The sequence below is a fragment of the Trichoplusia ni genome, chromosome 3 (genome assembly GCF_003590095.1).
Source record: "Trichoplusia ni isolate ovarian cell line Hi5 chromosome 3, tn1, whole genome shotgun sequence".
Classification (NCBI taxonomy): domain Eukaryota; kingdom Metazoa; phylum Arthropoda; class Insecta; order Lepidoptera; family Noctuidae; genus Trichoplusia; species Trichoplusia ni.
In genome coordinates this window covers 5,694,296-5,709,717 of record NC_039480.1, presented here as the reverse complement: position 1 = coordinate 5,709,717, position 15,422 = coordinate 5,694,296, and the positions used below count along the sequence as shown (strand labels likewise).

The 15,422-nt window shown below is 36.9% G+C and overlaps 2 protein-coding genes across 2 annotated transcripts; one reads left to right on the top strand and one right to left on the bottom strand.

The window, feature by feature from the left end:
• Positions 1 to 7,090: 7,090 nt before the first annotated feature.
• Positions 7,091 to 8,776, bottom strand: LOC113509045 (phosphatidylserine decarboxylase proenzyme, mitochondrial). Its single transcript, XM_026892313.1, has one exon. It carries the CDS (start codon positions 8,576 to 8,578, stop codon positions 7,439 to 7,441), a length of 1,140 nt encoding a protein of 379 aa, XP_026748114.1. The 5' UTR covers positions 8,579 to 8,776; the 3' UTR covers positions 7,091 to 7,438.
• Positions 8,777 to 9,147: 371 nt separating this feature from the next.
• On the top strand, positions 9,148 to 12,989 carry LOC113509044 (zinc finger protein 431-like). Its single transcript, XM_026892312.1, has 2 exons — positions 9,148 to 10,890; positions 12,417 to 12,989. Exons 1-2 carry the CDS (start codon positions 9,412 to 9,414, stop codon positions 12,816 to 12,818), a joined length of 1,881 nt encoding a protein of 626 aa, XP_026748113.1. The 5' UTR covers positions 9,148 to 9,411; the 3' UTR covers positions 12,819 to 12,989.
• Positions 12,990 to 15,422: the final 2,433 nt, after the last annotated feature.

Below are 15,422 nucleotides of genomic sequence, written 5' to 3'. Positions count from 1 at the left end.
TTGAATTTTAATTCGGTGCTAAAATGGTTCTATAGATCGCACCCAGCCCGATGAACAGACGACCTAAAAAAATTACGGGCTTGGACTAACTGCGGAAGCTTGGGGCTTGGGAAAGTCGTATCTATATCTAGCTGTGCACCTCGTCGTTATCCGCCCGTTGAGCGTAATCCCAATGTGTTATGTCTTACCGCACGTCACATCAAGTCTGCCGTGACAAGTGAATGATAATGATACAATGGAAAAATTAGAACTCTCGGTCAGTGACCTTAGTTGGCAAAGTGATTGACAGGTTAAATTTTGTCCACTATGTTATTTTAATTTAATTATAATGTATTTTTTTTTAAGGTGCAACTGTTAGTTTGCCTATTATTTCAGTGGTCTGGTTTCATATGGCCCAGGATAGAGAATGGTGAAAGGATTTGAGAGAAGCTTTGCCCCAGTAGTGGGACACAGTGGGCTAGATAAACAAACTGTAGACAAAAACCATTAGGTACAAAATAAAAAAGCAAAATATTTTTAGTTCTTTTTATTAAATTAAATACACATACTATTCTGGGTGAACATCCATATATTTTGATCACAAATACATTTAAATACTCTAGTAATACATACATATTATACAGCCAAACTCAGTTGAGTTACCATAAAAACTTAAAAACAATCCCCAGAGAGCGGTTCTAAATTCTTAAATAGTGCTGAAAACTAGTCCTGGGAACACGTTAAGTAACGTGAGGAAAGTAACATATTTAGGGTTATGTATACAAAGGGTAAAAAAGAAACCCTTTGGGCACGTTTGAGGATGGGGACCCTTATTGCTCAACCAAAAAGAAAGTTTTTCATGAGCCTATTTGTACAGAACCCTCATTATCGCGAGTTCGACTCGTACTCGCACTAAATACACTTGAATCTTTGACCAAAACTTTCATTAATTATTATAATATTCGCTTAAAAAAGTACAAATGTTTGCTTAGAGCATTTAATGAACATTTTTAGTGTTAAAACAAGTTTCGTTTTTTATTCGGTAACTCAACTTCTTACATGACAAAACTATCTATAGCTTCGCTATAAGTCTATGCTAAAACATTGCTTTAAAAACGCTAATGCGTAATTTTTCATTCCTTGTATCATTTATAATACAGGTTTTTTAGCTCAGTAAGCTCCTCTTGCCTTTTGTAACGGTTTTTAGCTGTTTTGTTAGTGAAGGTATTTCTGCCAAAGCCCTGACGGACAATTAATTTTTCCGTCAGATTTATCTGACGGTAATTTAGCATTTTAACCGTCTTTCGAAATGCGGTAAGTCTAAGAATCAATTCATATTACCGCTTAGTCTATGCACATTAGAAATGGATACATGAGTTAATACTGTAAAGTCATCTGTAACTCAACAGCATAAGGCTGATATTTCTACTGGGAGTGTATATCTACATCTTTTAAAGCAAGGCAGTTGATTTTTTGGAAGAGAGTCGTCGTTATTGACAGTAGTGCAATATCAACACCCAACCGCTTAACTTGTACATTTAGTTGAAAGTAGACATCCCACACCCACCCCCAGATCAAAATAATGACTTGGTTGTGAAGAATTAAATGCTATGCTCTCTCAGCTCTGCTGTAGTTAGAATTGACCCTTAAGACTCACAGATAGTGAAAACTGCGTTACAATTTTATGCTTAAATCTTCGCAATAATTGGAAATGCAGACAATTGCAATCACTAAGGCTTGATTTGTATAAACACATATTACCAGACAGTGTAACATAGAAATAGCGTAGACACAAAAACTTCAAATGTAAGGAAATTACATTTATTTTCGACAAGTGTTGTAACTTATCGCTCAAATGACGAATCAACGTCATTTGAGCGATGCATTCGCACTCGGAGGAATATTTTACTATTATTTGTATCTCTTTACAGTCACGAGATCACTTCATGTGACGAGACCCGGTCATTTTCAAAGGTTTGCACAGGGACACAGGTCCAACATGTAGAGGCCTTGTTGAGAACTTTAATATGTGATGGGGTATCTACTAGGGATCATCCACCCCTGCTCTATTAGAACAAACATGGACGGCCCAAGGTAGCTACAAAACTATTGCAAATTGTAATGTCTATAACTAATAAGGGCTATTGATATTAATAAGTTTACTATTATTGTTAATGATTGTAGATATTTCAATATCTACAGGCTCTTGGTGTGGTCTTTGTGAAACGATGTCAGCGTGATCGCATAGTTTACGACGTGACTTGGCATGCGGTGTGATGCTATACTTTTGGCTTTTAAATCAAATCAGCTTTGAAAAGCCTTAAACATTATACATTTATGCGCATACTAACATTAATTTTTCATAAATTTTCTTATAAATACTACAAAAGAAACAGCAAAAATCGCTTTTCAATATTTTTGATCGACATAGCCGATGTTTTATAATTAATTAATAATAATATATCTTTGTTCGTATCTATAGTAAATCTATTAAAATCAACTTAAATTACAGAAGACGACATTTATTTGTTAACTATCTAGGTACTAAACGACTCTACCCACTTTGATGAATTTTCAAGAAATAGTCATTTTAAAAACGATTATGTACAAAAGTCATACAGCATGTTTAGACAGAGGTACTTTGTGTAAAATCGTGAAGTACCGTCATTTTTTCATCAAATGATTTTGAGGGTAGAAGTCATTTACAAAATCTACGCACAACAGTGACATCATTTATAATCTTACATAAAGCTGTTACAATCCGTCCACTTTAAGAAGAACCTTTTGACAGGTTTCAAAGTTTACCAAAAAGTATCAAGTATCAATTTTATCTCCTGTCAAAAAGTTATTCTTAAACCGGACTTATCCTGATGTGCGGTAATCAGAAATTATTTTCATAGAATAGTAACACGAAGACTGTCGTTCATACGAGAGATCTGCATTGCTAGATAATGGCGGTGAAGTCGCGAATACACTAAAAATAATGACCTCAATGAGAATATGCTGGGCTCGGACTGGTCGTTGTCTTAAATTTCTTTATCGCAAAAATCGCCATCTTGGATGCTGTCAAAGAGCTAAGCGTCATCAAAACGTATATCAAGCAAATCCTACTATTATAAAAGCGAAAGTTTGTATTTATGTGTTCCTCTTTCACGCAAAAACCACTGAACGGACTTAGACGTCTCTCATTAGATTTGTAGGGGTTGACCCCGCGGGCAACAGCTGGTATTATATAAACATTTTGTAAAAGTATATCCGACTGTATGTATGTTCAGTTTCACTACACGAACAAACAACTAAACTGTTTTTTTTATAAAATATGCTACAAAGGTAGTTGAGACGTTGGATTAATATAAAATTTACTTTCAAACTTTGAGACGCAGTTCATTTGACAATAAAATCCGGCAATTTGTAATAAAATCACTCATGACACTTAACCCCTTTAGGGTGTCATATCCAACCTTTACAACGTGTTCCAGTGGATAGCTGTTATTTTGTAAGTATCCAGTCCAGCATATTCCAATAGGCCAGTGCTAAGGACACATCGATCGCACAACATCTATCTCTTTCCAACAGACACCGACAGAAAGAGACAAAACTAAAGAACTGTCAAGAATTGACGCCATTTTGAATTATCGACTGGATTCACATTAATCGCAATTGGACTAAATTGACTAGTCAAAAAGTATTTCGTCATTATTATGTCGATGAGGCTTACAAATCAGCTGTTAGTTTCGTTCATAATTTATCTTTATGCCAGCAAGCGTCAATTGAAATAAAAGAATGCATACCAATGGTAACAATAGTTGGAAAGGATAACTTTCATAAGCAAAATCACAGTTTTATGAATTTCAAACTGGCTGGGATATCGTATTAGTCGTGAAAAGTATTTGTCTTAAATACAATGGACAAAAATAACCTCTGAAAGTACTCGAATCCGCAGCTACTGGCTCAATGCACCAGCCACTTTACCAACTATGCTGGCCGACGAGGTGACTGACCGATGGTTCAATTTTGTCCATCGTTCTATGACACATCTTATAGCGGACGTGTGTCAGTCAGTATGGAGGTTAAATTTTTTCCATTATATTATTTGTATTTAATTGCAAATATTATCTGCTTTTCAGCACTTTCTGCGTATTAATAAATATGGCGATCTCACCGTCAGCTCATGATTAAGGACTCCGGTTGAGTCCGAAACTAGTCGAGCGATCCCGATACATACGCGTGAGTAAACCGTTGGATCATTTAATAATGCTAGTGTGATTACAATAAAATATTATTCTTGACGGTCAAATCAGTGACGCGAAACTTTGACAACTTACACGTTGCTTATTTTTTATTTTGTTTTGAATAGTTTCAAATACAGATATTCGGTTGAGCAAATTATTCATTCGGATTTCAGAAACATAAAACGTTTCGTTCCTTATCCGAAATTATATGAAACTCTCCGTTTCAGATATCCCATGGTTTCAGATACGAAGATGTATTTCATTTGATTTGTTACCATTGATTTGCATTCTATTTTAAATAGTCCTTTTTAAAGATAGCGTACATCATAAGCTCTAGTTAGACAGAAAAAAATACATTGCATTATCCGATTTTAAAAGCCTAAATAAACTAACTCCTAACCAACTTTCAATAACTAAATGCTAAGAGTAAGTATTTTTTTAATAGGAGATAAAAAGAATGGCAGTCTGGTTATTAGTTTCAGCATTTGATCGGGTACGTTTGGAGTTTAAGTTGAATTGTAAATTTTGTTCTTTATATTAAATATTCGAGGGATGGAGTTTGAATGAAAATTGGTCTTAAATCTTTCGCAACAGGACATTTGTTATGACAGCGCACCGAATGGTGTTCTGTGAATCTGCAGTGGGGCTAAAAACAGTCGATTAATGCTCGTTCTCTGTATGAGAGGCCTGCAGTGGGACAGTTACAGGCTGGTGTTATTAACAGCTTCGGTAATGGCGCCCCACCGTGGGGCAGCTCACACAAGCGCGGTGATCAATGCTCGTTCTCTGTATGAGAGGCCTGCAGTGGGACAGTTACAGGCTGGTGTTATTAACAGCTTCGGTAATGGCGCCCCACCGTGGGGCAGCTCACAAGCGTGGTGATCAATGCTCGTTCTCTTTATGAGAGGCCTGCAGTGGGACAGTTACAGGCTGGTGTTATTAACAGCTTCGGTAATGGCGCCCCACCGTGGGGCAGCTCACAAGCGTGGTGATCAATGCTCGTTCTCTGTATGAGAGGCCTGCAGTGGGACAGTTACAGGCTGGTGTTATTTTTATTAGTCTCAAGCATATTGAGTATGTAGCTACAACAAGGATCAATATATTTGACCTGTTGATCTTGACCGCTTCTCATCGGTCGATTCATAAGAAAAAAAAAAGCTTTAAAATAATATTGTCCTTTGCAATGATTATAAACGAAGTGTTTGTGTAATCCACGAATGCTTGTCCTGAGTCTGGGTGTCTTTGTGCATGTGACTTGAATGTTTGTGAAGTCCTCCGCGGTACAAGGATTAAATTCCTGAATACCTGAGTATTTATAAATATCTTAAGCTTAAACAAGTGTAATATCGTAGTCGTTTAATTTTGAAAACGACTGAAGTATTTTTAGCCCGTTACTGCGGCGCGTTTCTATGATTTTTGGCGATATCAAAGAAATCGTATCGTCCGTGTTTCGGAAGGCACGTTAAATTGTGGGTCCCGGCTGTTATTCCTACATCTTTGACAGTCGTTACAGGTAGTCAGAAGCTTGAAAAAGTCTGACAGCTAGTCTAACCAAGGGTATCGTGTTTCCCAGGTAACTGGGTTGAGGAGGTCAGATAGGCAGTCGCTCCTTGTAAAACACTGGTACTTAGCTGAAACCGGTTGGACTGGTAGCCGACACCAACATAGTTGGGAAAAGGCTAGGCCAATGATGATCAAAGAAATCGTATATTGAAAAGTACGCGAGCGAATCAACGGGCACGAAGCTAGTTTGAATAGAATCTGACAAAAAAACCGTTTAGTACATCACAGAGACTAACATCGTGACACGGGAATTTTATATATTAGATTATATTGATTTTTAGCTTTTTTTCAACCGACTTGAAACTTCGCAATTTATCTATATTTCCACGCGTTTTTTTTATTATACACACACTTTCTCGGTTGTATGTCGTTCCGGTTGGATTTTTGTAACTCAATTTTGAGGCACTTCCCGATAAACTAGCAGACTGAAATTTTCAGGGTCGCTTCAAACCCGATGACTATGCAATTAACAACTATAAAAACGGTTGGACCGATTTTGATAATTTGAATAGTCATAATTAAAAACGTAGGTATTTAGATTTTTTTAAGCAATTAATTTTTATTGTTTTCTTTTTATGTTGGTTATCTCGTAACTTCGGAGTAGATATACCGATTTTGTTGATTCATTCATTTAACGTGAAATAGCTAGCTGTCATTTGGTCCTACGAAAAATATCAAGTTTAGCTTAGTAGTTTTAATTTGCAGTCGTTTGTGTGTCGTTATTTTTTTCGTTTTCCATTGGTAAAGACTGAACCCTAATAAGGCTCCGCTGTCTGTTTATTTGTTACCGGCGTTGTCTCATGAACATGTAACAAGAATTGCTTGAATTTTTGTGTGAGATGTAATTATGATGTCGCTTTAAAAAAAAATAATGGAAATGAACATGGACGTTGTGAAAAGCCGGGTACGGTCATAAATTTCATGGGTGACCAATTTATTGTTTCATATATAATTTTTCAGCGAATTTGTACCGAACTGTCAAAAGATCTATGCAGTTACGAGTTGTGGTGGCCTTGAATTTCTATGTACAGATTTGTAAATACGAGGTGCTGGTTCGATTCCAGAACAGGCATAGGTCAAATGTGACTATTTACTTTCTTAATAATTCTAAGACACTTGGATTCCAGATATTGAAATCTGTAATCACCAGCCCACAGTGAGCCTAGGGTGGTGATTAATGGTCAAACCTTCCCTATATGCGAGAGGCCTGTGCCCAGCAGTGGGATGTATATATAGGCTGGTATTATTATGTACGTGACTTACAAGACTGTTTTTTTAATCTAACAAAATCTTGTTTCTTAAAGAATATAGACCAATTTCCATCCATAGATTCTATTTATTTACAATTAGTTTTCAGACCATAAACAAGTTCACTCATAGACAATAATACACCGTACTGAGTCTTCTATCAATGCTTAATCTTTCACCATATGAGAGGCCTTTGCCCAAAAGTGGGAAACAATTAGCTGGTAATTTCTAAAGTGTACAGTGAGTTTACCGAATGGAAATAAATTAACCACATAATTATTCAAGTTGGAAGACATAAATTATATACTACGTACCAGACGTTGGTTAGAAGTTTACGCACACATTCACAGCAGCACTGACATAATATACAAGAACATAACCATCTGGGCAATGTGAACTAAATCGTTAAAAACAGGTCACCGTGATTGTTCTTTAGCTGCTAACGATAACGCTTGCCCCATCAGCACTTTGTCTCCGGACGCCATGTCGAATTTGAAGTCTTTCGGAGCTTCAAATAATAATATTATCGTACTACCCATGTTGAACTGTCCGAATAACTCCCCTTTCTTTAAAGGAACTTGTCCTAGATTCAACTCGTTGATTCTTGTCCGTTTTCCTTTCGTATTCGTTCGAAGTTCTGGATCATTATAAATTTCGATGGAGCCAACGTTTGTTGCTCCAACCGCTGTCATGCTGAAGAAACCATGTTTCCACTCGCCAACGTATACCGCTCGTTCGTTTATCGTGAACAGACCGGGTATCAATCGTGCCAACCACGGGTTCACAGATAAAAGTTTACCGCAGAAGTGTCTTCGGAATGTAGCTGTCCAGTCGCACGGCGAATGGAACCGATGGTAATCTCCGGGGGCCAAGTAAATGATGCATTGATGTAGAATATTATCTTTATTCGTCAGTAACGAATTATAGTAATCGTCATCTTTTTTGTTTGTCCAGTTATTTTTTCCCAGAAACTCCTCAAGGCTGTAGGTTACTCCTTTGACTTGTTCTATCTTGTCCGTGTCTGCTGGCCCGCAGTTCAGAACCACACCATCACAGGGTGACACACAAGCTGACTGCGATATAAACCGAGCCCCGTCTCTTAACGGTCTTGTGAAAAACGCTGACAAACTTTTGTAATAGTTTAGATCAGTCACAGCCGCCTCATTCAAGTTAACATTGAACATTTTGATGTACGTACCGTACACAAAGCCGCGTAACGACGTCGGAAGCTCGTACGCCGCGATTTTCCCCCAAATACGGCTTGTGACACGAAACGGAAACATTTCGTAGAACAGAATCTCGATCTTTGACACTTCATAGTTGATACTCGCACGGATGTAACACCAGCCGACGTATATAGCACTGCCCAAAGGCACCCATCTTGTTATAATAGACCGAAAACTCATCCATTTATTCTTTTGCAACTGAGAAACCTTTGTTTGGTTTTTATTATGAAGCGTAGATGTTTGTCTAAATGGTCTGTGAGGACGCAATCTCTGTTTAAACATGGGATTTATAACAGGAAGACAGCTTCGTATGCGAGTCGGCGGGAACATTTCGTCCAGTAAACGCTCACAGCGGTTGTTTAAAAATAATCTGTTTACGTAAAATCTCGGGAATTGATTATTTTGCGTGCTTATTTGACTGATGTACCTACCTATGTACCGGATAAGAAAAATCAAATTAGATAAACAGTATGACACATGTTACGTAATTGTGATAACTTTATGTATGCTATTTTAGTCTGTAGGAGTTAAAAAGTAAAGACCATATTAGGATGCGGAATTTTATCAAACATAATAGTTTTACTAGAACTACTGTACAGTTGCGTTCCGAAGCTCGTACCATAAAATAAACCAATTTAATAGATTTCTAAAAAATAAAACATTAGGGTGGTTGCAAAAATGATACATGTATCCAGTATTTTTATATTTTTATGATTGTCATGAAAAAAAATACTAGGAGCGCGAATTAAAATTATAAAAAAACATGAAAAAAATTATAGTGACAGTAGAAAAAAGATCACCTGCGTTTGAACGCAGTTACCACAGGCTAAATATGTATTTGAAAAACAGATTTTTCTTTGTTCTCAAATTATTTATCTTAATCTCTTAAAAAACATCTACCCTTCAAAAAACATTCTTGAAGGCTTATCGAACAATTAATTGGTCAGGGCATTAGTAATTTTAAATGAGGCAAAAATAATGTTTTAATAAATTATCGGAAAAGATCGGTTTCGACACCAAACCATAATGGCGAAAGCCGTTTGAAATCTGTGGTCTTCAGAAAAACAGCTTTGATAGCATGTCATGTTGCGTTGTTGACAATTTTAGCAATCCTTTTAATTTTTCTTTTTTATTTTATTTTCCCGCTTTAATTATTAACTCTAATGTCCCCAAGCGATGGAGTTACAAAAAAATCTGAGTGTTCTAAAGGTGCGTTATTGGAGACTAGTGCTACAGACACTTCTTTCGAGGATTGGGAAGATATACCGCCCGAAAAAGGTTTCCTGGGTTTCGAGAAAGTGCCTCTGGTTCGCGTTGCTCGTTACGACATAACTCCGTACTTGAAAACCTCCGCTGCATCCATCAAGGACTGCCGGATTCGAAGTGTAGATACATTAGAAAAACATATACACAAATTGACAGCTTTGTGTTCGGTTCAAATAGCAAAACAGGACATCGGTAACTTGAAGAGAGGAATTCTATCAAAAAAATTACGTAGGAGCACCTCTTCATCATCATCGGACGGCGAAAAAGACGCCATGACGAGCGTCAATTGTAAAACTTGTGGTAAACTGTATTCCAACGAAAAAAAACTACGAAAACACCAGGAAAATAAACATATTGTGTTTAAAAACTATAGCAAACCTCAGAAAAAGGTGTCGTTTTCCGACCATGTCATTATACATGAGGTCAAAGAGTACCACAAGTGTAGGAAGTGTCCGAAGATCTTCATTGACTACAAATTTCTCAAGACTCATATGAAACAGCTGCATAAAAAGAGAAAATGTTACATCTGTAACTATTGCAATAAGAAATTCGTTGACCGCTTGTTCTTTAAAATCCATATTAAACTGCACTGCGATGTCTGCGGACTGTTGCTACGTAACAAATATGATTATAATGAGCATAGACGGAACGTATGTAGAGTATTGAAACGCCATAAATGCCGTACCTGTAATGAAGAGTATTTCAAATTTATGGACTTGAAAGATCATAGTTACGAACATATCACTACGTGTTACGTCTGTGATGTGTGTAAAGATCAGTTTGAAACGAAGTGTGCTATATCACATCATTTGGCTTTCTTACATTCAAATAATAGACCTACTACGTTGTTTGATATGCGTACACTTGGTAAAGAGAGATTGTACTTATGTAACTTCTGTGATGAAAGCTCCGTAGAACGTGCTGTTTTAGAGAAACACGTACAATCATTACCGGATCTCTCAAGTAAAGCAATGACCGGATACAAAGACTATTACTTCTGTGACCAATGTCTTAAAAAATTTGATACGGAAACCGATATGATGCAGCACAAATGGTCGCATTACTTAAAAACAAGCGATAATTCACAAGAACGGATATCCAATAAGATGAAGACTACGTACAAGTACGGAGAACCAATACCAGATTATATGCAGCCTTTGTTGGTATTGGAAAGAGTGAAAGTACCGCAGAGGGTTATGACACCAGAGGTTGCGGTGGACGATACTGCTGGTACGGAACCTGAAAAAAAAGTGGATAGGCCAGCACCACTCAATATGGAAGATGTTGTAGCAATTATTGGAGAGAGCGGAGAAATAAAGAAGCCTATCGTTGATCCAAGGAGTAAAAAGACTATTATCTCCAAATTTCAATGTGTGGTAAGCATTTTTTTAATATTTTGATAGTAACTGTCGTGAGAATGATTCATTATTAAATGTAACGGTTTACTCACGCGTATTTATCGGGGTAGCCCGACTAGTTTCGGACCCAACCGGAGTCCTTAATCATGAGCAGACGCGTCAGCTCATGATTAAGGACTCCGGTTGAATTTTTTAAATAGTTAACTATATTAAGCCATTATGTTTTCACTGCAAGGGGTATATTAGTATTCAGGGCGAATATGCCTAGGGCGACAGAATTTGCTAAAATATTTTTTTTGTAGTTGTCTTCTAAACGCATATTTCCTATTACATTATTAATAATTCCTATAGTTAATTAATTGTTTCATGCTTTATATCAAGTATGGGAGGCCATCCCTGGAAAGCCTAGTTTGGATAACATCAAATTCGCCCCTGACCACTCCTGGTCCAAAAACGTTTTTTATTACTTTCAATTTTCGTTTTCCGCTTTCTACCATATTCCCAAGTATATCGCAAAAGTCTTAAAAATTAATTACAAAATGCGACTGTGGAAAATTATTAATTCGTTTCATACCGAAGCCATATTGATTGCCAAAAATATAGCCGCCTTTGTGACGTTCGCGCGCCGTTGATAAGAACGCTGACGTCATAGATTGTATTTTATATTTTCCATGAAGATGATTCATAATTTAATAATACAATGAAAAGGGGTTTTTGACACAAAAAAAAACATTTGATTCGTCCGACAGATTTCCGAAGAATATTGGTTACGTATTTTTTCTTTTATCGTGTTTCGAAAGGCACGTTAAATTGTGGGTCCCGGCTGTTGTTCTTACATCTTTGACAGTCGTTACAGGTAGTCAGAAGCTTGAAAAGTCTGACAACCAGTCTAACCAAGGGGTATCGTGTCGCCCAGATAACTGGGTTGAGGAGGTCAGATAGGCAGTCGCTCCTTGTAAAACACTGGTACTTAGCTGAAACCGGTTAGACTGGTAGCCGACCCCAACATAGTTGGGAAAAGGCTAGGCCGATGATATTTTTTCTTTTATCTCCGAAACACAAAATTAAAACGATACAGTGAAATAAAATCTTCTGTGACGTCACTTGCTAGTACCATTTTTACTGGCAAGTGACATTTCTGACCCCCACTACCATACGTTTCGTCATATTCAGTGCTCGTCTCTTAATCTTCCTTAACTCTGGATAATTTAATAAAATGAAATATACGTATTCAATATACGAACGACGACCTCCGTGGTCGTGTGGCGTACGCACCGGTTTCAAGGTGTCGCTAGCTCTGAGGTCCCGGGTTCGATCCCCGGTCGGGTCAATGTAAAAATTCTTATTTCTACATTGTCTCGGGTCTGGGTGTTTGTGGTTCCTTCGTTGTATCTGAATTCCATAACACAAGTGCTTAAGCAACTTACTTTGGGTTCAGAACAATGTATGTGATGTTGTCCGAATTTAATATTGTTTGGAAAATCTAACGAATTACGTACATTTTGAATCCCTGAATAACACTGACTTAAATATATTTTTTGCAGACTTGCGGCAAATATTACTCATCAAATTACTGTTTGAACCGTCACATCGAAACGCAACACTCGAATTACGAGAGCTTACAATGCAGCGTTTGCGAAGAAATCTTTGTATGGCCCTCTCTCTTGAAAACCCACAAATGTATCCGTCTGAACCACCCAGAAATGCCTTTTGAGGATGCGAGACCAGAAATACACTTTGAAAACCTCCACGAGGTCTCCCAAAGTGGTTTCGACGATTTGAGTATAGGAGAGAATGAGGATTACATGAATAATGTCGATTTTGAGATCCCTGCGCCCGTGGTCGAGTTGAGAGAGTATGATAGTTTCACCGCTCAAGATGAATTCGCACCGTTACATAATTTAGGATATAAAATTATTGTGCAAGAAGTACCTATAGAGTTTTAAGTGTTTGTGTGTTGTCATGGCAACGGCGGTTGGATCAGTGAAGTGAGTTGTTTATAGTATGGTTACATTAAGCGAGAATCCAGTCATGATGTGTGAAAATGACGGGCCTGTTGGTCTAGTGGTTAGTGACCCTGACTGCTATACCGGAGATCGTGGGTTAAAAACCACCTAGGACAAATGTTTGTGTGATGAGCACGATGATTTGTTCTGTGTTTGGGTTTAATTTATCTATATTATGTATGTATTTAGAAATATATAAGTATGTTTATCAGTTGTCCAGTACTCATAATACAAGCACTGCTTAGTTTGAGACTGGATGGGGTTGTGTGAAAAAAAAATCCATCAACGTATCTGTGAATCCTTGTGTCGCGGGGATTTTCACAAACATTCAGGTTTCTATACAAGACACCAACACCACCTATGCCACGGGGCTATCCTTGCAGATGTTTAAATTATAATAATATTATAAAAATATTCCACATCTGTCACACATTGCCATCTACCCTCAAACTAAGAAAAGCTTGTATTACGAGTTCTAGATAACTGATAAACATACTTATTTCTAAATACACACATGCTAAAAGTAAATTACACCCAGACACAGAAAAAAATACCGTGCTCATCAAATGACCGTGCTCATCACAGAAACATTTGTCCTGGGTGGACGACCACGACCTCTGGTAAAGCAGTCAGGGCCACTAACCACTAGACCACCAGGCCAGTTAATCATCAGCCACCCTTTATAAAACGTGAAATTTAGCCATACTGAGTAAGTAAGAATATGCTTTGTTAACGAGACAACTATTAAGAGAATATTATCACGAATGTGGGAAAGAGATGGCACTCTATGCCATGCGCTCTCTCGCTTCCACAATCATTATATTATAGTAAGGCCAACGAGACGAAATAAAGAATGTAAACAAACTTTCAGGGGTTCCTGACATTTTTATTCGAATAAACTATTATAAAGTTCGAATTTTGACAAAAATGAAAGAATGAACTTGTTCACAACATGGCGGACCAAATGTTGACAACTGCCGTACTGACTGCTTTCTTGTACCACGAAACCCATAACGACAGCTGCCATCGACCAACTCACGCCCTATATGCGCGTACGAGTGATAAGGACAGGGATAATAATCCCTCGCTATCGCACTGTAACTCAGTAACGGTCCGCTTGTTTACGTATTTATCTCGTCTCGTTGGCCTTAGTATACTTTAAAAGATGACGGTGTTTGTCTGCTGATACCTAAACTATAATAAAGCCGAGGTATTAAGTACTTAACAATTGCAAAGCACAACAAAATGTTCACTATAAATTGATATTTTCATATTGTATAGCAATCAAGTCGTACAAAATAAGGTTTCTCAGCAATAATTATATTTTTTAGGGTATTTGAGTATAAATATCTAATAAATACGTCATATAGATTTCTTACTATCATTTGATAAGTATTTTCATTTCTCGCGCATAAAATAAATTAAACTATTTCAGAAAGTTAAAGTCTCCTGTGACGTCATTTGTCAGTATAATAGGGATGATGACTGGGTATAAAAAGAAAAAATCTCATTAGTCCCTCAGTTAGATAATTGAAAAGTATGAGACATGTAGTTTCTCCTTTTTCAGAAAAACTAGAATTGACAAAGATTAACTGCTTTAAAGTTTAGGAGAGCTTGTGACGTAACGATAGAGTAAAATTTATACTCAATTGTGACGTCACGCGTAAGTTTCATTCACTGTAATTTGGTCAATTTATGTTTTCGGGACAAATTAAAAAATACGTATCCATTATTATACAAAAAACTACAAGACGCGACACTGCAAAAAAAATTGTCATCATCCCTATTCTTACTGACAAATGACCTAACAACCCGCCACTTCTACTCGTTTGAGTATCGTTGATGCATTTGAAAATACTGAAAAAGAAGTATCAAATATATTTTTGGAAATCTATCTGACGTATTAATTGGACTATTTTTAAGTCAAATACCCTTTTTATATTTTATTTTGTTTTAATCGCTATTAGCTTCCTAATCTGACTGTTCTTTTTAATCCTTGTTAAAAGTTCTAATTTTCGTTAACTAAACCTGTTGTATGTATATTTAAGTAGTTATTCTAATTTAGGGTACGTTGAAATATGTTTTATTTAAATACTAGCTTTTACTAGCGGTTTTGCCCGCGTGGATGCTAATTATTAAGGCAAAATGCCTTTTTGAATTGAAAGCCATCTAAATAGCAAATTTTGTCGAAATCGGTTTATAAGTTTATCTGTTACTAGCTTTTGCCCGCGACTTCGTTCGCGTGGACTTCAGGACACATTAGAAACCTCAAAAATTGTAGCCTATGTGTTATTCTGATGTATAAGCTATATTGTGGTAAAGTTTCATTCAAATCCATTCAGTAGTTTTTACGTGAAAGAGTAACAAACAGCCATACATCCATACTTACAAACTTTCGCCTTTATAATAGTAGTAGGATAAGATTAACAGATGGACCATTGCATTCGTATTTATTATCTTAGAATCGATCAGCTACGTTCTCTCATTTTCCAAAATTTCAATTTAGGTGTCTCTCTGAAACTGAATTTTCATTTGAAATAGACA